The 25,653-nt window shown below is 37.9% G+C and overlaps 2 protein-coding genes across 4 annotated transcripts in view; one reads left to right on the forward strand and one right to left on the reverse strand.

Moving 5' to 3' along the window:
• Positions 1-876: 876 nt before the first annotated feature.
• On the reverse strand, positions 877-13,351 carry LOC140159027 (uncharacterized). 3 transcript variants are annotated; one of them, XM_072182350.1, is made up of 3 exons: positions 13,315-13,351; positions 11,472-11,578; positions 877-2,516 (listed from the first exon to the last, which is right to left on the reverse strand). In XM_072182350.1, the coding sequence occupies exon 3, from the start codon at positions 2,274-2,276 to the stop codon at positions 1,050-1,052; it is 1,227 nt and encodes a 408-aa protein (XP_072038451.1). In that variant the 5' UTR covers positions 2,277-2,516; positions 11,472-11,578; positions 13,315-13,351; the 3' UTR covers positions 877-1,049. The 3 variants fall into 3 exon arrangements, with proteins under 3 accessions (XP_072038451.1, XP_072038452.1, XP_072038450.1); XM_072182351.1 differs by having other exon boundaries at positions 11,129-11,578; XM_072182349.1 differs by lacking the exon at positions 877-2,516 and having other exon boundaries at positions 8,235-11,578.
• Positions 13,352-22,457: 9,106 nt separating this feature from the next.
• Positions 22,458-25,653, forward strand: part of LOC140159029 (A-kinase anchor protein 13-like) — a 186,997-nt gene continuing 183,801 nt past the window's right edge. Inside the window, exon 1 of the mRNA XM_072182352.1 lies at positions 22,458-22,587. The gene's annotated coding sequence lies outside the window, so the exon portion shown is untranslated. The remainder of the gene's footprint in view (positions 22,588-25,653) is intronic.

Raw genomic sequence — 25,653 nt, forward strand, 5'->3', positions numbered from 1 at the left:
TTTTAATAAAACGCTCTAAAAGGCTTAGGAAAACAGTACGGAAACGCTTAAATATGCAAATTTTCCTGCTCGCTGCGCTCGCAACAGGTATATAGACCATTTAAGGTTTATAAATTGGGATCCCAAAAATTTGACATGCGCAAGGGGGGGCAAAGAATTTTTGGCGGGCCGAGAGGGGGGGCAAGCGATTTTTGGCAGGCCGAGGGGGGGCAAGCGATTTTTGGCGAGCCGTTTGAAATTTTACCTGGGGCTCATAATTATTGCACAGCCCTTATTTCAAACCTGTTTTTTCATTGCAATTTTTGCACCTAAATGGAATCAGCCAAATTTGTTGAGTGTGTCGGAAAACAAAAGTAACTTTGTTTTTATTCTTGTAATAACAGATGAAAAACTTCCCATAGAGCTCAATGATTATTTATTGAAAACCTGAACATTTATTACTAATACTATTTTATCATTTTAGTGTAAGAATAATACAATTAAAATATGATATATATATGTACATTTGTATAATGGCATTAAATCCGGGGGGGGGGGAACTCAAGTTTGTAGGGACGTGCCGCTGAGATTTTGGAAGTAGACCCATAAATATACCAATTTTTCAACAAATTTGGACCCATTGATATACCAAAAGTCAAAATTTTCGGCTGAATTTACCCAAAATTGTCTCAGTTTTTACAAATTTTGGGAAAATTTTGGGAAAATTTTGGCTAGATTAAGGAAAAATTGGGCTGTTTTCCGAAAAAATTGAGAAAATTTTGAAAAAAGGGCCCATTCATATACCAAAATAGGCTTTGAAAAAGGGGTCATTGATATACCAGAAGGCTGAAAATGCTACCCATGTTTGCGTGCACGTCCCGTATGGTCATTTTTGTACTGAGTACCCCCGGCATTAAATAAATCAAAGTCACTATAAACCAGGGCAGATTGCTATTTAAGACATGGATTGGTAAAGCACTTAAGACTGCCATTGTGTGTAAAAAAGTTTGGACAATATTCACACTAAAATGGTTTCTCTTTGGTGTGAGTTCTGATATGGTTCACTAGGCTCAATTTAAAGGCAGAACATTTCTGACAGTACTCACACTGATAGGGTTTTGATTGTGAGTTTTGATATATTCACACTGATTCTGATGGTTCACAAGGCTCCGTTTTACATTAAAGCATTTTTTACAGTACTCACACTGATAGGGTTTCTCTTTGGTGTGAATTCTGATATGGTTCACTAGGTTCGTTTTTACAGTAAAGCATTTTTTACAGTACTCACACTGATAGGGTTTCTCTTTGGTGTGAATTCTGATATGGTTCAGTAGGTTCGATTTTACAGTAAAGCATTTTTGACAGTACTCACACTGATAAGGTTTCTCTTTGGTGTGAGTTCTGATATGTAATGTGAGGCTACCTTTTTGAGCAAAACTTTTGTAACAATATTCACATTGATACGGTTTCTCTTTGGTGTGAATTCTGATATGATTCACTAGGCTAGATTTTACAGCAAAGTATTTTTGACAGTACTCACACTGATAAGGTTTCTCTTTGGTGTGAGTTTTAATATGTGATGTGAGGCTACCTTTTTGAGCAAAACATTTGTAACAATATTCACATTGATATAGTTTCTGGTTGGTGTGAAAACTATGAATTCTGATATGGTACACTAGGCTAGATTTTGCAGTAAAGCATTTCTGACAGTACTCACACTGATAGGGTTTCTCTTTGGTGTGAGTTCTGATATGGTCCACTAGACTTGATTTTATGGCAAAGCATTTCTGACAGTACTCACACTGATAGGGTTTCTCTTTGGTGTGAATTCTGACATGGTTCACTAGGCTCAATTTTATGGGAAAGCATTTCTGGCAGTACTCACACTTGTAGGGTTTCTCTTTGGTGTGAATCATGGTATGGTATGTGAGGCCCGTTTTACTAGCAAAACATTTGTCACAATATTCACACTGAAATGGTTTCTCTTTGGTGTGAGTTCTGATATGGTTCAATAGGTTCATTTTTACTGTAAAGCATTTCTGACAGTTCTCACACTGATAGGGTTTTTCTTTGATCAGGTAGTTATTACATTGGTACCAAAGCTCTCTGTGGCCAATCAAATGTCTTGTCAGTTCACCATTGTTTGATAAAATGTTTTGACAAAACACACTTTTGTATCTACGAGCCCGCACATATTTAATCAAGTGTCTGTTTACATGGATTTTGAATTTGTCTGAAGAATAATGCTTGAGTCTGCAAAATGCACAAGAAAATGGTTTAAAACCTTTCATATCCATCTGTTAATTCTTTGTGCAACATGTACTTAAATTGAGAACATTAGAAGACCCCAAAAGATGTAGATCTAGTTACTGTACGCACATGAAACCCACCATGGAAGTGAATTCTAGCAAAAATTAAGTCCTTGAGTGAAGTAGCAAGCAATACAAGACCACGGTCCTCGTTGGCTGCTGTAATCCTGCATGGTTCGATCTACATTTATTAGTTTCCCATTCAGATATATCAGTGGCTCAAAATACCTGAAATGTGAACACAAGAATACAATAAGAGCACAATATTATTTTCAAACTGCTTTTTACTTCAGGATGGAAATATGCATGCTTGTCTTGAACACAATACTGACAGTGGCATAAATGCAAAGCGTTTTGATACACATGAAAGGCGCTGTATAAATGCCAACATTTAAAGGGGGAATGCAGAATTGTTTATGGCATTTGAGTGGCATAAATATAAAGTGTTTTAATACATGTGAAAGGCGCTGTATGAATGGCAACAGGGGGAATGCTGATTTTTTTATGGCAGCTGACCGTGGCATAAATGTAAAACGTTTTGGTACATGTGAAAGGTGCTGTATAGATGCCAACATTTAAGGGGGAATGCAGAATTTTTTAATGGAAGCATTGAGGGACCACAAATTCTTTGTCGCAAAAATCTCCCTGGCGTAAATGGTAAATAGGTTTGCTGTCATGTTAAAGGCTTTTTATGTCACATAAATGTATTACGTACATGAAATACATACACTTGATTTAAACATTACAGGATAATTAAGAACTCATCCTCCTCTACACCTTTCTTCCTGCTTCTAGGTATTAGAGTAGACTAGTCACTATGGGCGAGTTTCTCGACAGGCGTCTTAGTAAGCCATAGGCTTAAGGTGACCCTGAGGCTACTAAGCCTATACCCGCTCTTGAAGCCCGAGTCTTAATTCAAGCTGGATTTCTTGAACGTAAACTCTACCTAGTCTTAGTGGCCTCGCAGGCATAACGCGCCAAGGTAGTTAATTGGTTTACACTACTCATACCAGCTGTTCCTAGCCTGAAAGTAAGATGGAGTGCCCAATCTCTGATGATGGTTTAATTAAATCTATCTCTGAGGGAAGCGTGACAGTTGTGCGCACTTAAAACCGGTTTAACCCACCAGAGTCTGGTCCTAAGTCCAGAGACCTCAGAGAATCAATTGATGCCTATACCCAAGACAAGGAGATATGCAGTTCAAGAAATAGACCTTCAAAGAGGCATTATAATGGAGTGCTCATCTGTATAAGGGTGAAATAAGGCTCCGAAGGTGACTGCGCACAGTGTCATTGCCCCGATATCTTCATGGCAGAAATCGCTATGCATGATAAGTTGAATTCACCGCCACACATGGCCATTTTGTTCCGACCTGTTGGATAGTTTTGAGACGCATACATGTAATGGGCGAAGGACATCTGACTAAGGCTACTGACAAATAGCCCGGTGACTGACCTCGCTGTGTGTAAGTGAGCATGGTATACGCCATAGTTCATCTGCTTTTAGACTACCTCCACGGTTGGCCTACACTGCACTATATAGTTTGGCACATATAAAATCAGAATTTTTGTCAAGTTTTTGAGTTCCTGATGGAAGCTTCTTTCTCAAGACGCTAGCTAACGACTATCATATCCGTTGAACATATATATTCAAGTGCAAGGAACCAAATCTGGTTTCTTTAGACGAAATCATTTACGGGAGATATTCATCATTTTCTACCCCGGTATCCAAAGATTTTCATCTAAACATCAAATCGTGCATAGCACATTCACGTGTATTGATCCCGGGTATTGATTTTAGTATCTCTGCAGTACCAAGTAATTATTAGCCAGGCGATGTCCGTGTGCTGCGCTGGTGCTCTACTTGGAGGTAAATTTTGAATGAGCTGCCGTCCTTTCCAGGTTACCGTACACAGTGTCGACGTCCTATACGATAAATATAAATTTAATACTCCGTTGGTGAGCGACGGGCGAGTGCCGAGTGGTATTTCACCGAACGCAAGAAAAGGAGTTCTATCTGATTGGCTAGCAATCGATCACTTAGGTCACTCAGTAGTCAACTACAAACTCAAAATGGAGCAATGTGTTCAATTCGATTGAAATCGATATTCTATTATTGACGTAGATAAAGAGAGTGATAGTGTGTCAATAATGTACATTGTATTGCACCTGGATTTTACATGCATTCCTTTATATAATTATTTTCTCAAAGAGTTGAATATAATCACAATTTTTACTTTGGATTTCAAATTTTTTACTTTAAAAATGCAGTAAAAGATATCCACAGCAAGCTGCAAGGCCCCGCTAATTAGTGTACTGCTTTTCGAGTGAGAGTACTGGAAACAAAACCCTAGTTTTACCTGAAAACAAATTTTTTTCTTGTAATAGAAACATCATATGGGGTACTAGAGCATGCGCAAATCGTAATAATGTGTAGAATATAGAAACGCTGTGGTATCTCATATGATAGTATTAAATGGTATGCTTAGCCTGAGTCGCTCAGCCTATCTCGAACAAAATCGCGATGCGTAGCTGTTAAAAAACGAGAGGATTCGCTGTACTATCACTGCGATTTTTAACACGAAGATATAGGGATGATGACGATGTGCCGTACTAAACAAGGTTGCCTTCTCATTATCGCAATGTTACCAGCGAAAGAACTAGCCTAGACCATGCTTGGGCTATACCGCACACAACTTGATGTAAGGCTATTTTGTTATGTTTTTGGGTATATTATGTATTAAGAACATATGTCACACACATGAATTAATTAAAAGGGCATTTCGTGATCCACAGCCTCATCCCCCCCCCACTCCCACTTTTTTCAAAAAAAGTTGAGATTTTTATACTAGAAACCTCTGGCTACATAATGTTTATGTACCAAAAAATTCTTGCAGATTAATTCATGCAAAAATATCGTCAAATTTGAATTTTGTTCACACAATGCAGTGGCCTATGGAACAGTGCAATACACATAATTAGGCCTAAAATATTTGATTGTTTGCCCTTTCCCGACCGACCCTAAAAAGCAAAAAATTACAGTCATTTGTTTTCAAATTTCAAAATGAAATGTAATTTGTTTTAAAGTTTTTCATGGTCTTACACAACACTAACCCACCTCCCAAAAGTTAATATAACTGTACAAACCCACCCAAGCAACCCCCAAAGGGAAATTAGGGGAAATTTATTTCAAGAGAGAGAAGGGAGAAGAAAGAGAGAGAGGGAGGGAGAGGGAGTGAGTGGCATAGACAGTGGGGGCAGGGAGCATAGTACCCCCTAAAATCAAAAGGGGAGAAAAAAAGCGCCCCAAAAGTGGATCCATTGGCCTATTTCACAAATTTTGAAGGAAATTTGAATGCATTTTACAGCTACTTTTTTGGTCAAATTTCCTGAGAATGGAGCTGAATGGAAAATATTCCTATAAATAGATTCATATAATAGGCCTATGCTCCAAAATAACCAATAATAATGTAAAAATGTTGCACCAAATGCCTTCATTTAGGTTTTGATTGCGAGTTATTGATCATGCATGTTCATATAAAACTAAAATTCGCGGCTCAGTTGGAAATCTGTTAAAATATAATGCTCTGAAAATAACCAATAAATGTGTAAAAATGTTGCACCAAATGGCTCCATTGGGGCTTTCACTTTCAAAAATTTTCTAATTCTCAGGGGGCACATCCCCCCTCAGACACCCCCTGTCGCGCCACTGTTTCGTTCAGACTTCAGCCCCGGGGGTCCCAGTTTCTGAGCACGCCCCTGATTAGTGTTCAAATTTCTAACCGGCAAGAAAAAAAACTGTTGCATACATGAATTTGTATTTCAAATTCTTTGAAAAGATTCTCTTTTTTTTATGAGCAATAAAAAATATTTCTATGAAATGAGGCAAAATAAAGCAATTAAAACTTTATTAACACATTCATGCATTTAAAAACATTAAAGAATATAGGTTCGATTTTCAGGTGAAATAAATTTCTCCCCTAATTTCCCTTTTCGGGGTAAGGGCAAGGGTTCTGGGTTACAGTCAAGGTTAGTTGGGCTTGGGTGGGTTTGTATAGTAAATTCCACCAGAGAAGATGAGAATTCTCTGATTCCACCAAGCAATGTTATAAAGCATGAGAACAAAAAGTTGGAACAATTTTTACAAATTCAGTATTATATGTTCCTGTGGGATTTTTAGATCTTAAAAAAAAATATATATCGACCTACCGACCAAAAAAACATTTTAGCTGAAAGGGCAAACAGACCTTTTTTTTTTGGCCTATGCATAACTCACAAATGCAAAATCAGAATCAACTGAAATTTTGGGAATAAGCTTTTTTCGTGGATATCTACTGAAAAATGTCATAAAAAGAGGATGCTAGGATCACAAAATCCTCCTTTAAGTGAAATCCATTAACTTGATTGACAGATTACAGCATAAGAACTCCACCCTCAACTGGTTCTACATTTATTAGTTTCTCATTTAGATATAAGTGTTTCAAAATACCTGAAATGTTAATACTACAAGAGGCAGTCAAAAAGTTTGTAGAACAAGGTATGCAACTTTATTGCACGGTAATGAATTGGTCTCATTTGAAAGCTTGTCCCGTCAAAACGTTACTGCAAAAATATAAGATTTTTCTGCATCACTGTATATGGACAGGACACTATGCAGAGGAAGCCTATTTCCTTGAATTCACAGGTAGTACCAGAATTGAATAAAGGGTCATCATGGAAATTTCTCCCGCCAGTGGTGAAAACTCAAACGAAATTGAAAAATGTACTGTTGCTGTAAATGGTAATATCCCGGGGGTAATATCTTTGATATTCAACAGCAATGAAATGGTCTTTTATAAGTTCAAGGCCCTTAGAGTTCAAGGATGTAATGAGTGTCCTCGAAGATCATCCAGGGTCCAAAAGACTTGCTGACCTCATCACTAATGATATAGGTGCTGGTACAGTGGCATTGATAATGAATATGACAATTCTGATAAAAGTGTTTTCAACATAAATCCATTTACATTTTGGGTATTCCAGGGTGTCTTCTAGATGGGGGTCCTGGGTAAAATGTTTTGTAGGAACATGTCGCATACATGAATTATGTGAAATCCATTAACTTGATTGAAACATTATACAGCATAAGAACCCCCCCCCCTCCATTGGTTCTACATTTATTAGTTTCTCATTAGATATATCAGTGTTTCAATGTGCCTGAAATGTTATGATACAATTTGGCATTATTTTCTAGTATATTGTTTTCAAAATGCTCTTTACTTGAGGATAGGACCTTTAGATAAGGCCCCTCCACTATTAGCCTACACTGGCTATCCAGGCTTGTGCATTTTTATAGTATCAGCTTGGAATGGTCCCTGGATTTCCCATGGATTTATAGCATGTGTCCCTCACGGACCAACCTGGGTAAACAAACAAACAAACTAGATAGATAGATACAGCGCATTGAATGGTCTATTGTTCTATTGTGTCCGATTTGAGCGCTGACATATTGGAAACTGTTGCCAATCAATATTCATGAGAGTGTACATTCAACGTCCAATTTTCGAAATTGGGTGACTTGTGCTTGGCAGGTGTAAAATACATGACTGGGCGTTTTAAATACGTAACACATAAAGGCATTGACATCATCGAATGGCTGCCTATAGTGCTGTTAGTGTTAGGCCTATGTGTGTGTGTGTGGGGGGGTGTTTAGTTTCTATAATAATTATTATAAGGCCTACATTTATTTGTCATTCCTTTCTTTTCCTTTCTCTGTACTTATTCTTTCCTTGCTAAAGTATCACTCCCTCTTCTTATCTCCCTTCCCTTCTCCATCCCCTCATACTTTTTGTCCTTCTTTCTCTCTTCCTCCAGCCCCCCTCTCATTCTTCATGTCCCCTCCTCCACCTCATCCTCCCTCATCCCCTCCCAAGACCTCTCACAAAAGAGCCCCCCTTCAGTACGCCACTGTTTATGACATTCTCCTTCTTAAAATAAAATAAAATGTCAATTTGTGAAACAACTTTTATATAGGCCTATACCGGTATACTTATTATATGTTACATGTATACGTAGCTATTACCATTATACAGTAATAGACATGCAGACATGGCAGCCTTGATTTGTAATCATTCAGCAAGCGCATTCAATTTATTTAAATGAAGCACCTACAGTCAGTGGGGTGACAACGAACTGCATCAGCGGCTAATGTGTGCCTTTTGAGCTTACGGCTACTCAATTACACCCTTGAGTGGTATGACAACAAAAGGTACTTTTCGTTATAGTAAGCGCTTTCACGCGACTTTCGTTTGATCACTTATTGACAGTAGTCTGCTAGGTAAAGCGTTAATACACTGTCGGATCAGCTTACCAATTTAATGGTGGAAGCCCTTTGTCCCAAACAAAAGGTACCTTTCGATGAATAGCTTGTCAGATTTCAAATCGGCACAAGTGTACAATGCCTTACATAATCTATTGCCTCTCCATTCTTAATAGCTCCATGGATAGATAGATAGATTTATTATTATCTTTTCATATGAAAAATAATACATAATAAATGATACAATGCATAATATACAATGCATATTGCATAATATATATACAATGATGAGTGAAGGCATTACAGTTGAGGCCCAGAGGCCAGTATACTTTGATCAGCTCGTAATCGGCGGGAATTTTAACATCGCGGATTAATATAAATATATTTTATTTTGAGAATTGTCTTTTGACACCTGGCCAGAAAAATCACAAATTCTTAATTCAAGTCCTATACTTGTCTACTTTCTTTAACATGCACATTTGTGACCCCTCGGCACAACTGAGCCCTGAAGTCGCCAATCATCATTTTTGAGATATTCAACCAAAATATTCTGCTTGAAATTAGCTTTAAAATGATGTATATCATGTCTATAGTACTTGACATTTAAGTAGTGAAAAATCAATAAAACAGTCAATAAATCCTTTGTTTCCTGTTGTTTATTGTTAAGTTCGATAGAGCATATCTCAATAGTGGCACTGGCGACATCCGGGCTCAGTTGTGCCGAGGGGTCACATTTTAGATCTTCCAGATGAACAATATCTCTCTTAACGCAGATCTACTTTTTCAGCGTAGTGGTAAAAGCGTAACAATTCCCGCCGATTACGAGCTGATCAAAGTATAGTTCTGTAACCCCTTCACAGCGTCATCATCCCTATATCTTTGAGTCAAAAATTGCTGTGATAGTAGGCCGAATTCGCTAGTTCTTTAACAGCCACACATGACGATTTTGTTTGAGATAGGCTGAGCGACCCAGGCTATTGCACACGTCAGTGTACGATTTAAAGGTACACTTCATTGCCACTTCGAATTCAGCGTTTCCACATATCTCTGAAATTGCTCATTTTTATGATCTGCGCATGCTCATTGTTTTGTTTAACATTTGAATTCCAGAAAATTTGATTATTGGTCAGTTTTTGCTTTCAATATACCCTGACTGGAAGTTCAATCCCCTGACAAGAGATTACCCTGTTGTTTCAATTCATATATTATGGTTCACTAGGCTCAATTTAAAGGCAGAACATTTCGGACAGTACTCACACTGATAGGGTTTTGATTGTGAGTTTTGATATATTCACACCGATACAGTTTCTGATGATTCACAAGGCTCCGTTTTACAGTAAAGCATTTTTTACAGTACTCACACTGATAGGGTTTCTCTTTGGTGTGAATTCTGATATGGTTCACTAGGTTTGATTTTAAAGTAAAGCATTTTTTACAGTACTCACACTGATAGGGTTTCTCTTTGGTGTGAATTCTGATATGGTTCACTAGGTTCGATTTTACAGTAAAGCATTTTTGACAGTACTCACATTGATAGGGTTTCTCTTTGGTGTGAGTTTTGATATGTAATGTGAGGCCACCTTTTTGAGCAAAACTTTTGTAACAATATTCACATTGATATGGTTTCTCATTGGTGTGAATTCTGATATGATTCACTAAGCTCCATTTTACAGCCAAGCATTTTTGACAGTACTCACACTGATACGGTTTCTCTTTGACGTGAAATTTGATATGGTTTGTAAGGCCACCTTTTTGATCAAAACATTTATAACAATATTCACATTGATACAGTTTCTCTTTGGTGTGAAAACTATGAATTCTGATATGGTACACTAGGCTAGATTTTACAGTAAAGCATTTCTGACAATACTCACACTGATAGGGTTTCTCTTTGGTGTGAGTTCTGACATGGTTCACTAGGCTATGTTTCATGGCAAAGCATTTTTGACAGTAGTCACACTTATAGGGTTTCTCTTTGGTGTGAGTTCTGATATGGTGCACTAGGCTTGATTTTACAGTAAAGCATTTCTGGCAGTACTCACACTGATAGGGTTTCTCTTTGGTGTGGGTTTTAATATGGTATAAAAGGCCACCTTTCTGAGCAAAACATCTGTAACAATATTCACACTGATACGGTTTCTCTTTGGTGTGAATTCTGACATGGTCCACTTGACTTGATTTTACGGCAAAGCATTTCTGACAGTACTCACACTGATAGGGTTTCTCTTTGGTGTGAATTCTGATATGGTCCACTAGACTTGATTTTATGGCAAAGCATTTCTGACAGTACTCACACTGATAGGGTTTCTCTTTGGTGTGAATTCTGACATGGTTCACTAGGCTCAATTTTATGGGAAAGCATTTCTGGCAGTACTCACACTTGTAGGGTTTCTCTTTGGTGTGAATTAATGTATGGTATGTGAGGCCCTTTTTACTAGCAAAACATTTGTCACAATATTCACACTGAAATGGTTTCTCTTTGGTGTGAATTCTGATATGGTCCACTAGACTTGATTTTATGGCAAAGCATTTCTGACAGTACTCACACTTATGGGGTCTTTCTTTGATCAGGTAGTTATTACATTGGTGCCAAAGCTCCCTGTGGCCATTCAAATGTCTTGTCACTACACCATTGTTTGATAAAATGTTTTGACAAAACACACTTTTGTATCTGCGAGCCCGCACATATTTAATCAGGTGTCTGTTTACATGGATTTTGAATTTGTCAGAAGAATAATGCTTGAGTCTGCAAAATGCACAAGAAAATGGTTTAAATTGTTTCATAACCATCTGTTACTGCGTGCACCATGAACTTGAATTGTGTACTTTAGAAGACCATAACAAAATACAGAGATGTAGATGAAGTTACTGTATGTTCATGAAACCCACCATGGAAGTCAATTCTAGCAAAGAAGTCCTTGAATGAATGAAGCAGCTTCCAATCCACAATCCTCTAGGCTTCGATAGTTCTGGTTCTAATTTCATTAGTTTCCAACCTGAAAATGTCAAAACAACATAAAATAAATGTCTAACATATTACTGTTCTTTATTTGAGGATAGAAATATGCATGCTTGTTTTGAACAACACAATAGTAATTTATATTTGACCTTTAGATAATTTGTGTTATTATTATTAGTATTTCGTGTGGATATTTCTGACTTACTGTATTAGTAAATCTTATCTGAGGATGTGCAATAATCATGTGTATGGGCCAAAACTCAGTCTACCAAAAAACACTTGACCCTTTTGACTTGTAAAAACAATCTTTGCCCAGGCCACCATACATTAAATGTGCACAAAAATATATCTCCCATTTAATACATATGTGCCACATTTGCACAATTACAACCTTAAATTGTCCCATCATGTGATGTGAGCACACCAAGCAGGAAATTTGGTATATAGTTTTTAAATGTTTCTTATTTTCTACTAGTTTTCAGGGCATAATATCAAAAACATATCACCCCCACCTTTTGAGACATACACACACAAAATGCCTTCCCAAGCTCCAAGGTTTGCCCCCCCATAATTCCCCCTGGGTACACATAAAGTATATTGTACAACCTCTCAGCATTAATTATATGGACCAAGTACCACATTTACTGTGCACCTCTTCAATTCTTTTCAAAATATGTTAATTACTTTATTGAAATATATGAACTTCTTAAATAATACAGCCTCATCATCTTCTCTTTCAAAATACATTTTTATCACAATGTCTTGCTGCCTTTAGGTAATAGATTGGCTTAAAGGGGTACTAATCCTCTGCCCAATTTTGTGCCTATTTTTGCATTTTTCTCAAAAATTATAGTGCATTGGTGACAAGTAAGAAATGTATATTATAGGGGCAAGGACTACAAATACTGCACTGAAAATTCAGCAACTCAAGGAAAGTACTTAGTTATTGATTTATTGATCAAATATTGGTTTTCCCTCATTTTTGACTGTAACTCCACAACTGTTGTCTGTGCTGAAATAAAATTTCCAGTGCATTAGTTGTAGTCCTTGCCCTATAATATATGGTACATATATGATCTTACTTGTCACCAATGTGCTATACTTTTTGAGAAAAATGCAAAAATAGGCACAAAATTGGCCAGGGGTGTAGTAGGGCCTACCCCCTTAAGATAAGATGATTTTTTGCAAACCTGCATGTATGTCCAATGCAGCCAAGTCGCATTTGGTATGTTTGTAACGCCAGCAAACGTGTGTAAACAAAATAAAGATTTGCAGACAAAATGCCATTAATTATTTTGAATTTTGGCGCACTAAAAGCTGACATTTTTAATTCAATGATGCAAACGGATGCAAATTAAGACCATGTACCAGATACAGCTTTGGCAAGTGTGAAAGTCTTACCGTTTCAAAATATAAGTATGTTTTGTGCATATTTTGATAGTTTTTTACTGAAACGTTGATTTCTCAGAGTTCATTTTTGACAACATTGCATGATTTTAGTGACAAGGCAACTCGAAAAATATGCAAGCAAAATGTAATTTTTTTAAAGCACAGCGAAGTCCACGGAATTTTTCAAAAATTTAAATATAAGTGTCTTTTAACCCCCCCAGGTTTTTTACGCTTTTTTGGTCAAAAAAGGTCCAAATTTTGGGAAGAAAGTCCACTTTTCACAAAATCCCCCCCCCCCCCCTGGAAAAAAATCCACTTTTTCAAAATCAGCAACCCCCCCCCAAAAAAAAACATCCTGCTTACGGGCCTGGTTGCAGATGGTACCTGTCAGCAGTTCTTGCCACGATGTCCTCAAGTAAAAACAAGATGATGATCCTCACTACCTTCCAATGTGGTCATTCCTCTGTTCAGCACTACACAAACAGATATATGCAACAGATCAAACACCTGAAATGGTAAGGGAATTTCAGTTAATTTTTTTAAATATTCTCAAAATACAAGAAACACAGGTGCCAAGATTTTAACAAACAACAAGTTGAGCATATTTCACTAACAACATTTTAGACTGTTCAAAATATGTCCCACCCACAGTGTCGACTAGAGTTGGGCGACTAAGTCGCCAATAGTCGTTAGTCGCGACTATTACTGATAGTCGCGACTATGACTATTGAAAACCAAAAGTCGACTAATGCAAGTATATTTTTGTGTTAAAAATTACTTTAAAAGTGCCAGTTATTCGCACCAAAACCAACCAAATACTAACATATAAACTGCGAAAAATGTGAAAAAATGTTAGTCATTGTCTTACCAATATAGTAACACTAACCAACAAGTAATCATAATGTCCATAAATCATCATTAAATTGGTGTTATTGACTTGTTGTCGAACTACTTTCCCACAAGATAAAAGCCGTTAAAAAACTCAAATCGAACATCTCATTATGATTATAATTTATGCAGCGATAACAGGTGTAGCAGCGTCATATCGTGCATGTACAGACCCAGGTTGGGTGTTTGTACCAACTACTGAAGGTATGAGATTATTTCAACTTTGGAAAGAAACAGCGAGAACTTCCGAGAAGTGTTTTCCAAAAGGGAAAATTTAGGAAAATATTATTAGATTAGAAGTACTTTTCACGTAATTTCAAAAAGCTATGCTTATTGTGGTAACAGAATATTTAGAAAGCAACAGGAAAATAAACAAATTAGCTGACAAACAGTCGTAATGTTGCAATGCCACCTCTGTAGCGACAAATGCAGTAGTCTAGATGAGGTCAGGTGACGTAGGTCGGAGGTGAAAGTTAATCGTACATGCACGATGCAACACGTTCATGAGCATACCATGGAAAATATGCACTGCCGCATCGGCATGTTTACATATTTTCATGCACAGCAAAACATGGAAACGAGCGAAGATCGCTATTGGAATATTGAAGGTTTGAGAAATTATATGAAGTTTCATGTGCTGTTGCTGGAAAGTGGCAAGTGAATTTAATTGAACAGAAAAGTTAGGCCTATATTACAGCATTTTACAGTCAAATATTTGCATCGCAAGCGCATGCGATACAGTGTAGCAATTTGTATCGCAACAGTGCTGGTTTTGTGTAGCAAACTGTGATGCGATACCCGGCAATCACAGGTCCTGTAATCATGCATTATAAATACTAAATTGCCACCAATCTTTCACCCGATTTTTCAGTCCAATTTTAACCACAGATAGTCGCGACTATAGTCGTAGTCGCGACTATTTGCTGCCGACTAGTCGACTAGGAAAAAAGTGATAGTCGCCCAACTCTAGTGTCGACACCCTGTATTATACATGTATATAAACTTAATACTCCATTGGTGAGCGACGGGCGATTGGTATTTCACCGAACACGGGCGATTGGTACTTGTATTTCACCGAACGCAAGAAAAGGAGTCCTGTCTGATTGGCTTCAAATTGATCGCTAGATCGCTCAGTGGTGAAGTACAAACTCAAAATGGAGAGATGTAAACCAAGCAGACGCGCCGGACGCGAGTTGTTAAACGGTGATGAACAACGGTGAAACATAATTGAATCCCTTTCAACAACGAAAAGAAGCTAAATATCGTATAATTCACGATTATTTTACGAGGAATGTCAGTTAATCATTGCCTGATGATTTCTCTTTTGATATCAGCAATAGGCCTAAAACTACAGAATAAAACGGCAATGTTTAGCCGCTACCTGAAAAATACTGAATTCAACTTGTAATCTGGCATACGCTACGCACAAAGGTTCCAGGCATGATGAATTTTACGCGCTCTCGCAGACAATAGCTTGGGATTATTGGGGCAGAGGTTATCTTTTGAATTCTTTCATGACCACTGAAGCTTATAGTCAAGCCTGTCAAGGACACTCGGCGTGAATTGAAAGACCATGTCACTTGCCACAAAAGAATGTCATAAGTCATAATACACCAATTTGGTGTACTTCCACGCCTCGGAATATGATGTTAAAAGGTTTATGACTAATTCCGGGGCTACATTCTAGTCTATTGCTTTGGCTCGGGCTATGTTATTATTCAGATATCCTTTTACAACTTAACCATCGCGTATATGTGCGCGACGTCAAGTGTGTGCATTGGAACATGTGCAAAATAATACGCGCAGGACGGCTAGCAGTAACCTTAATTTGTAAAAGGAAATCTGAATATTACTTTATGTAAAAAAATGACAAACTATAATGCAGCAAACCTTTGTTTGACGAGCGCGACTACCGTGATGTTGCAAATTCGGTGCTAACAAATGCGTACAGCGCACAGTTCGTTCATAAATTTCCCCTCGGCAACAGCAGATCACCTCAGCAGTCAATCGGAGACAAGTGCGTCCAACGCAGTAAATATGCGATGTATACTTACAATACGGCGCTCGTCAAAGGTTTACTGCATTTGATTTAAGAAATAAAGGGCAATGCATGATCCTTTACGAAAATAATGTGTCGAGGCAGTAAAAGCGTAAATAATGGGTGAGGCGCAGCCGAACCCATTATTTAAACGTTTTACTGCCGAGACACATTATTTGCGTGTAAAGGATAATGCTGCACCCTTTATTTCTATTCTATTACCACAAAATAGTGTGATTTAAAGAGAAAATATCATATTTTTTTTTTTTTTTTTTTAAGTTGTTTACCTCAAGGTGGAGCACATACAGCGTAACCAAAGCGTATGCACATTTCAATAACACAACCTAACATTCCATTCTCCCCTATAAGCAGGTATGCATTAGGGGTTCATTCATATATTTTCATGACTAAGCGGTTGTTTATGCCCGAGGGGCGCTTGCCCGAGGGCATAAACAACCGCTTAGTCATGAAAATATATGAATGAACCCCGTTCATTACCAGAACATTTTGTGATTCTTATTTCATCAAAATAATAACAAAAATTACAAGTAACATTATTAAAAACACGATTTTCCTTCAATTTCCCTACCCGATGATCGCACATCCGGGATACCGGGCATAAACGCTGTTTATGCCCGGCTCTCGACCAATCACGCGCGCTGTTACATAGCGTGTATGTATGAACATACAATAACACACCCCTGACATTCCATTCTCCCCTACATAAGCAGGTGTGCTGTGCGCTCTGCTGTGCGTTGTGATGATAGAAGAACATAAAGTTCGTTGCCCTTGACACTTTATCGCTAATTAATGGTCTGTCACGTGACGCGTTTCAACAAATCACAGTGCGCGATTTTGAATAATGGGTCGTGGGGGTAATAGAATATACAATAACAAAAATAAAGTCTAATTTTTGTTTCAGCTTCCCTCTCACTTTGGTCCTACCTTAGAAAGTTAGAATTGATGAATTGCTGCCGGCGAGGAAATGTTGCTTTTGCGGCGATCGGATACAGTAGTTTTAGCATCAATCAGCTATGATAAAATCATGAAATTGTGGTGAAAATCTCAGTGAAAATTAAGACAATCAAACTGCAATTTCAGGTCTGGAATTTATTCAACATTTCCGCAGCCTGTGGTCCATTTGCAGGATAGGACAGCCTGTGACACAACACACAAGTGTGTAATAGCGCCACCTATAATTATAACAAGGTTTTGGAGGAAAATGGGCCGGGAAAATGGGACAAAGGCAGGGAATTGTTGCAGGGGACAATTTTTATACAAACTGTTGATTGATATAGGCTATTGATTGATATATTGATTTGATATATTGATTGATTGAATTATTGATTGATTGACATGTTGATTGATTGATTATTTTATTGATGATATGTTGATTGATTGATTGATTGATTGATTGATTGATTGATTGATTGATTGATTGATTGATTGATTGATTGATTGGTTGATTGATTGATTGAATAACAAAAACTTGTTGCGTGGAATATTCGATGTCGCAAACAAACCCACCCCCTAACTTTGGTTAGGGGGTGGGTGGAAAAGTTGGATTCTTCGATATGATGTAGGCCTAGGCCTAAACCATTTTCCCGCCACTGAGCGGGGTTAACCCTGAATTGACAGTTAATTTAGGTGTATTTTGGGTCCAATCTCTATATACCATGGAAAGTTTGCTATATCTTTAAATGATTGATTGTTTTACATTTGGGTTGAGTGTTTCATAGGCCTATCAGGGGCATATAGGCCTACAGAACTCTGTAAAACGGGGGTGCAAATTATCCTTGGTAGGCTAACTCCATAAAACCACTAAAAAAGAGTGAAAATGAGTGAATTCCAACTCGTTCAAGGACAACATGCGGCACGTTTTTGAAAGAGTTAAAATGCACTCTTTTGTGGTTTTCACTCTTTTTAGAGTGGTTTTAAAGTAAAAAAAAAACACATTTCACTCTTTTTGAGTGGTCCTATATAAGTGAATCGCTCTTTTGGAGAGTTAGTTTTTCACTCTTTTACATTTGAGAGGTATATGAAAACAATATGGCCCCGCAGCGGCCATTGCGTTTGTGCGACGTATGGGGTGATATGATAAAGCGCGAGGCAGGGGAGGGGGGTTACAAGGGGTTACAAAACGTGTAGGCCTATAAACAAAAGATAAAATTCAAATAAAGAATACAAATTTCCTGCCTAATGATTACATTTCAATAATGACAAATTGGCAATATTTGATGTAGTGGAGAAATTTCTCTTTTTTTCTAGTTCAACACAAAGATCCACTTCATTAGAGTGAAGTTAGGTATTCTACTCAAAGTCAAATATAATTGTAGTCTCGGTACCAGCCGGTTTGTGCTCCTCCGTCACTAAACACAAACCGGCTGGTACCGAGACTAATATAATTGCTTCCTTTTATTTGTATGGACAAAATACAGACAAAATATATATTGACATTGTTGCATTGCCTTTCAAACAAGTATAAAAGTGTAATGTTTAGGCCTATAACTATTTATTAATGGAATTAATTCAATTAAATCCAGTCGAAAGCACTTAAGGGACCGATCGTTATTTACGGCAGGGGGGAATGGGTGTTTTGGCAAAAATATCGACAAAAAATTTCGCGTTCCCCCCTCGCGTCCGCTCAAAATTTTCGCGTTCCCCTTGTTTTCCCAATTTTCTCCATTTAAAATTTAACAATCCCCTTCCTGGTTCAACTAAAAATTTCAGGTTCCCCCCTCAAGACCACAAACAAATTTCGTGATCCCCCCTAAATTTACCCATTCCCCCCTGCCATAAATAACGATCGCTCCCTAAGAGACAGATAGCTAATTAGCTATATTTTTTTCTAATTCTTAAAATTGCATTTAGCTATTGTTACTTTAGTCCAACTGGGCTATTCCTGTTAAAATCCAAACACCTCGTATGAGGGGGTGTGAATTTCAAAATTGGGGTTATACAAAAAAAACTTAATGGGTGACTCCAGAGGTGACTCCATGTGGTGTATGGATTTCAACTGGAATAGCCCAATCTTGAAGACAGTTGTTGATGATGATGGATATAAAAAAATAGGTTGCTTTTTCTCTAAAAGCATTTACATTGTAATTGTAGAGTAACAATAGCAAAATTGAAATTAAATTTTGTATATAACTGGGTTACTATATACATGACTATATAAGGTGCTCTAAACTGGATTTCATTTCAGACAATTAAAGGCAAAAAACCGGGGCAAAAAATAAATCTTCTTAAAATTGCAGATTTTCTCTTAGCTTGTCCATACTGGGCCGTAGGCCTACTGTTCAAAGTATGTTAAGTATCTGTTATGAGCAAGGCCACAATACAATGTATTTGTCCAGGCAATACGCTGGCGAAGTTACGTAATAAATCGGATTAACTACCATAGCAATAGGTGAAAACAATTGTGTACATATCGCGCTGCACTAGCCTACTAGCAGGTTGTACTCATTACCTGCAGTGTATACTGCAATAATAGATTGAATACAATACTGGTCTTTTCAAAGATACTAATCTTACAGGTGCAAGTGATCAACAGGATATGGTTCAATGCAGATCGAGGAACCGCGTGAACGTATCAGTGCAGCGAGGTATATTCAAAAATCGTTTTCACCTATTGCTATGGTTGTTAAAGCTATATTATAACATTAATTTGCTGAGGAAGACGCCCTCACGGAATTTTTAAAATTCTTTTTTTTACACGATTAAATTGCGACCACCGAGATCTACACACTTTCCAAACACGAGCTTCTACCGATCTTGGTGAGTCTAAAACCGAGATTTTGAATAAAACGCCGGAACTTTATTATTACGATGGAATTATTGGTCGAACGCATACACGATGTTCATAACACACAGTACGTACACGGCGTGGGACGGTGATATACACAACAAAGGGTCGTACCACAACTTGACCGAAGGAATGGTACGTCAGTATTGGCGACATGTGCGCTGGTAGTAAATTCCAATTTTCTTTGCTTTGCCGTAGTTGTTCGACTCAAAAATAAAAGGGGATATATCTGACAGTAAAAGCTAACATTTTATGGCAAAGAAATGCTAATCTATTTTGTTTGAAAATGTTATAATATGGCTTTAATCGGATTATTACGTAACTTCGCCAGCGTATATGTGGTGCTAGGCATCCTGCCGGTTGACTGATAACTGTGCATGACTAATCATAGGCCTATAAAGACTAATTGAATTTGAACACCCAAACGATTATTTTGTAAACAGATACTAATATGTGATTATTTATCGATGAAAACTAAGACAAATGCTATACATGAAATAATTAATATATCAAACATATACATTTTGTTTGGTCAACGATGAAAATCCGTTCACAAATATTTGACATTAAACTCTACTTTTGCACACTGCCAACTCAAAAACGTATAGTTCCTATTATCTACCCAGTAATGTTTGCTTATCTTAATTGGAACCTAATAATTATTGGGTCAAGCATGGTAGGCCTATAACTGAATTATGCCTATGATCATGATGATAGTGATATTGATTTGAAAGCTTGTATTTCAGCGAGTTTCTTGCTGGCGAATTGTATAAGCCAGAGTCAGGATGTTGCTTTCATGCCTCAAATCACTAATTTATTTAAAAAAAACCTGTAGTCTAAATGTACAGTGGTCTAAATGGTAAAAGAAAAGTCAAACAGACAGAAGTTTAGAGTTATGAATTCGAGAGTTGTCAGGAAGTTTTAAGAGTTTAATTGTTATGGACATGATGGGTGTAAGCGCAAAAAATGTTGAAGGCAAGGTCAAAGTCACCGAGGTTTTTTATGTATAGATTGTCAAATTGGATTGATGATCACAATTCTGCGCCAAAATTATTACAGGTCATCTGAGGTCGACTAAGTGAGTAATTTTGGGGTCTTTTAGGACGGAAATGATCAAAATCAAGGGTCTTTCAGCACTCTGTTTTTGGTACAATTCAGGCGTCTTTCGGAGCTGCGCAGCAATCCAAAAACAGGAGCCTTTCCCCCACAAATGTGACCTGGAACTTACTTCATCCGGCAGAAGTGGCGATTCAGCTTATGAATGGCTGACATCAGTTGCGTAGCTGGGATTTTTTCAAGGGGGGACTGTATGGGGGGCGGGGGGGGCAAATCCACCAAACAAAAATGGGGGTAGGTGCAGGTGATGCGACGCACCCCGATATCGAAAAGAAAGTGTAGCTTTCAGAGTATAAATATCAAAGAAAAATAAAAAACAAAGGAAATAAGCTTAAATTTTGTGATACAGTGGCCCAAATGGTAAACTCGGTTATTACTTTTTCAAAGAAATTGCTCTCTCCATTGTTTTTTTTGGGGAACATACATTAGGCAATTTAAGGGGCCTGGGCCCGGACCTATCTGGTCTAATGGTAAATCCGGCCCTAAGTTTGAAAAAGCTCAATGGTAATTGTCTAAATCGGCCAATTTTATGTCGATACTGACAATTTCGGTTGGGGCATGCAATACAAGAAACATGTCGTACACAGCCTTCTTGACCACCCTTTTCGACTCTTCTTTTTGGGTTGGCCCTTTTATTGTTTTTATCAGTCAACATACTGCTCCTATAATAGGTGCTTTTGTGCAATTTGCATTTCAAAAGCTTCCTATTTCTTTGTCTTCAACATGTTCAATAAGTCAAGTATATTGTCGAGTACCGTATATTGGTAATAATCGTATGGAAATACATATCGTATGGATTCCCTCTTTCTCTTTCCCTTCCCCCTCTTTCCCCCTCTTTTTCCGCTCTCTCTGTCTCTCCCTCCTTTCTCTTTTTTCCCTGCACTAGGGGGGGGGGCCCAAATAGACATGGATATGATAAATATGGATTGGCCCCATCTCTTTTCCCCGGCCTGCTTTCCCTCTCTCTCCTCTCTTTTTTCCTCTCTCGCCCTCCTTTTTCCTTTTTTCCTTGCACTAGGGGGCGGGGGCCCAAATAGGCAATTTTTGCCAGGGGGAAAATTTCCCCTCCCCGCCCCCTCTTTCTTTCTTTCTTTCTTTCTTTCTTTGTTTCTTTCTTTGTTTCTTTCTTTGTTTCTTTCTTTCTTTTTTTCTTTCTTTCTTTCTTTCTTTCTTTGTTTCTTTCTTTGTTTGTTTGTTTCTTTCTTTCTTTCTTTCTTTCTTTCTTTCTTTCTTTCTTTCTTTTTTCTTTCTTTCTTTCTTTTTTTCTTTCTTTCTTTCTTTCTTTCTTTCTTTCTTTCTTTCTTTCTTTCTTTCTTTCTTTCTTTCTTTCTTTCTTTCTTTCTTTCTTTCTTTCTTTCTTTCTTTCTTTCTTTCTTTCTTTCTTTCTTTCTTTCTTTCTTTCCTCCAGAATTTACTTCTAGAACTGTTTTATTAATTATGGTCTTTCTTCGTTTTAGAGAGCTTTCCAAGATTTTTGAAGATTTATAACTGAAAATGATACCAAATATATGATACCGATAAAAATACTAATGGTCAGAAAACATAAGAATCTATCAATTCAAATATTGAAATACATTGTCAACATAACACCTGTTGCACAGCAAACTTCGGAAAAAAGTTTAGAGAATAAAGCATCATGGGAAGGAAAAGCCCCTAAATTGATCATGTGACCTAATTATGCTGACGTCACGACGTAATTATCATGGCGGATAGGATACCAGAGTAGCGTCTTGTTGTTGTGTACAGTTACAATCAATGGAAGTTCATAATTACACCGTGGATTCGTAATAATGGAGCACGATTATAGATGGTGAGATTACTCACTTTATGTTTTAATTGATGGTTAGGGAGAAGAAGAGTGAGTTGGATGTTAGGTGGTTGTTACCAACCGCTACCAATTTATATGTCAGATGACAAAAATGGATGAGGACTCACAAGTCGGGAAACAAGTTCATGAGTTTAGTGCAGTGGCAGTACATTGACATGTTGATGCTGTACAGCACAACACTGGCACTGCACTGGAGCTGCACGCACATTTTCAATGCATTGTTTTATGGTTTATAATTGGTGTCAACCAGGCCAGGGCCGTAGCAAGACAGCCAATTAGTGACAGCCGACACTGAACCCTATAGAAAAAATATTAAATTCGTGAACATCGTGGAACATTCTAGTACGACTACGTGTGTTACTCCGCGACTAATCATGCTAACTACTGCCGCGCGTAGCATGGCGCTTCTCTCTGGCGTCCATATTAGCGAGGCTATCTGCGTACAACTGCTTACTACGCACAGCCACGCAAAGAGTATGTTCCACGATGTACAGTACACGAATTTGATGATTGATCATTTTTCTATACTATAGTACATTCATATAAAGAATATAGTCAAATGCAGCTCAGGCTCAGCAAACCTTTGACGAGCGCGACTACCGTGATGTTGCAAATTCGGCGCTAACAACGCGTACGGCGCACAGTTCATTCATAAATTTCCACTCGGCAACAGCAGATCGCCTCAGCAGCCAATCAGAGACAAGTCGTCCAACGCAGTAAATACGTGATGCAAACAAACAATACTGGCGCTCGTCAAAGGTTTACTGCATTTGATTATATTTAAAAATATAATCATGCACTTACAGTCTGTCCAGTCTGAAGTACAAAATGATAACTCACGGTTCCAAATTCTAATGCGAGTTTCGGCTTTTGACATTGATACAGAGTCTTAGCCAGAAAGTGATAAGATTTTTACTCCAGCACCTTACCCGTGGTATACCTGGTCTCATGACATGTACCCATACCTAGTGTATGAACCGGGGGCAGTGTTTGATTTACCACCTGTACAGGTACATGTACACCTGCACATATGCAGGTGACTTTCTTTGATTCTGTGCAGGTAACTTTTAAAATGTACCTGCACAATTGCATGTAGAATTTTAGTAGTAAATTACACAGTTGGAATCAGAAACATACAATGTGCCTCTAAATCAAAGAAGTAATATAAATATCCCTTTATACGAAATGACACCAATTTTTATTTTTCATCTCTAAAAATGATGATTACCGTAACCACTCGGGTATAAGCCCACCCCCCCTAGATGAGCAAATTCACTTGAAAAATGGGGGTGGGCTTATAACCGGGGAGTTGTTCGAGCATAGTCTCTATCGCAAATCTTTGAATGCGAGGGCATCCGTGAGCTAATTTGTGGCTAGTGTTTCTCGAGCAACCGGGGAGGAGAACCTGCAAAAACAACAAGGATCAATGATGATCCTTGTTGTTTTTGAAGGTTTAGCACTTTTGTGAGCCTTGGAACTGGTCATTTTTGGCTATCGAACTGTACCTGACCTCCTATGCCTACATTTGCTGGTTTTGCCCCCTCTGCATATTTTATAGTCTGTATTTTACTTGTTTCCCCACATTAAGTTGGTGTACCTTGCTCGTTTTCTTTCCTGTTGTTCATATTCAAGGTATCCTCTTGTATCATTTCTTGATCCTTGATGTGTTTTGTGTCCTTGTCCGTTTGATGCACCATTACCCACTTTATTTACTTGTTAGTTAGGTTGAAATATTAATTTCCTGTTATTAAGGAGAAAATTTGGTGAAAATTGCATTTTTGTAGAATTTTTAGCTGAAAACCAATTTTGCCCATATAGCCAGAAATTCCCAAATTTGCATGGGCGCCCACACATAATGACACATTATGATGTCATAGCGATATTACATATATTTGGGGTATGTAGGCCTATTGTTTGTTTGTACTTATTTTGGTATCACTGGATAGAGGAGACCATAGCTACATACATTGCTACCAAATATAATGTTATATGTTTATAAATTATAATTGAAAATTGGGGGAGGGGTTGGAATATGTTGTGAATTTTGTTCGTTATTAACAATTCCATCTAAAAACGAACGTGATTTACTCACGACTCACATTTTAGAACTATGTTGGTGGTTTCATCAGACCAGCCCTCGAATTAACCCACGGCACCGACGGCATATTGCCGTGGGTGCCCACCCCCATTGCCGTAATGCCCTCAAAATATGTCCTTTACCGACGGCAGTCACTTGCCGTGCCCCTAAATGAAGTTGCCGTGGGTGCCCTAGCCGGCCGGCCCTGCCCCTTCATTATAAAATCGAAAACAAGTACTGGTTAAATCCCCGCAAAATTGTGGAAAATTAAATCGAAAATCTTGAACACGATCGCTATTTTGAGCATCGTAACCCAGCTATCAATCACAGTATACACAATAGTTTGTTGTGAATTAATATTCATTACCCGTACGTAAGCTTACATATTCAGCCAATCACATCGGCTTTTATACATTATCTGGTTGCTATTCATTTACTCGATTGGTCAGAGAAATACCTTCAACGTACTATCGACCAATCAGAAACGCTGTTAGTAACTAAAGCTTCCTCGACCTCGTGATGTGAACAAAATCTGAGCGCTGGGCAAATCAATTGTTCTCTCGATTATCAAACATTGACTTCCCATTGCAAACTGATGGCGATACCCTTCCGGTATCGTCTTATCATGTACATGTGAGCCCATCTCTAGATATGTTTTGCACGAAATAGTTTTTATCCCGGCGAATTTGATCAATATTATTACCAAAGTTACAGCTGTTTCATCGCTGTTTCGAGTCAGTTTTGCAGCTCAGAACTAGGGATCGCAAAATTAAACTGTTGATTTTTGATTGCTTTTTATTATAAAGCAGGTTTTTTAAGCAATCAGGTTAGTTTTAGTGTAAAGTTGAGAGTCGAATTTTACTTTGGTGTCGAATTCAGCTGACGGTAATGCATCTATTCGCTTTTGAAAAATTGCCTTGGTGCCCTTCTCAAATTTTCAACAGTTGCCTTGATGCCCTTTTGAAATATTA

The sequence above is a fragment of the Amphiura filiformis genome, chromosome 8 (assembly GCF_039555335.1).
Source record: "Amphiura filiformis chromosome 8, Afil_fr2py, whole genome shotgun sequence".
NCBI lineage: Eukaryota > Metazoa > Echinodermata > Ophiuroidea > Amphilepidida > Amphiuridae > Amphiura > Amphiura filiformis.

Coding starts and splice junctions, on each gene's coding strand:
- LOC140159027 (XM_072182349.1), bottom strand. CDS start 11,372: ATGGTTATGAAACAATTTAAACCATTTTCTTGTGCATTTTGCAGACTC.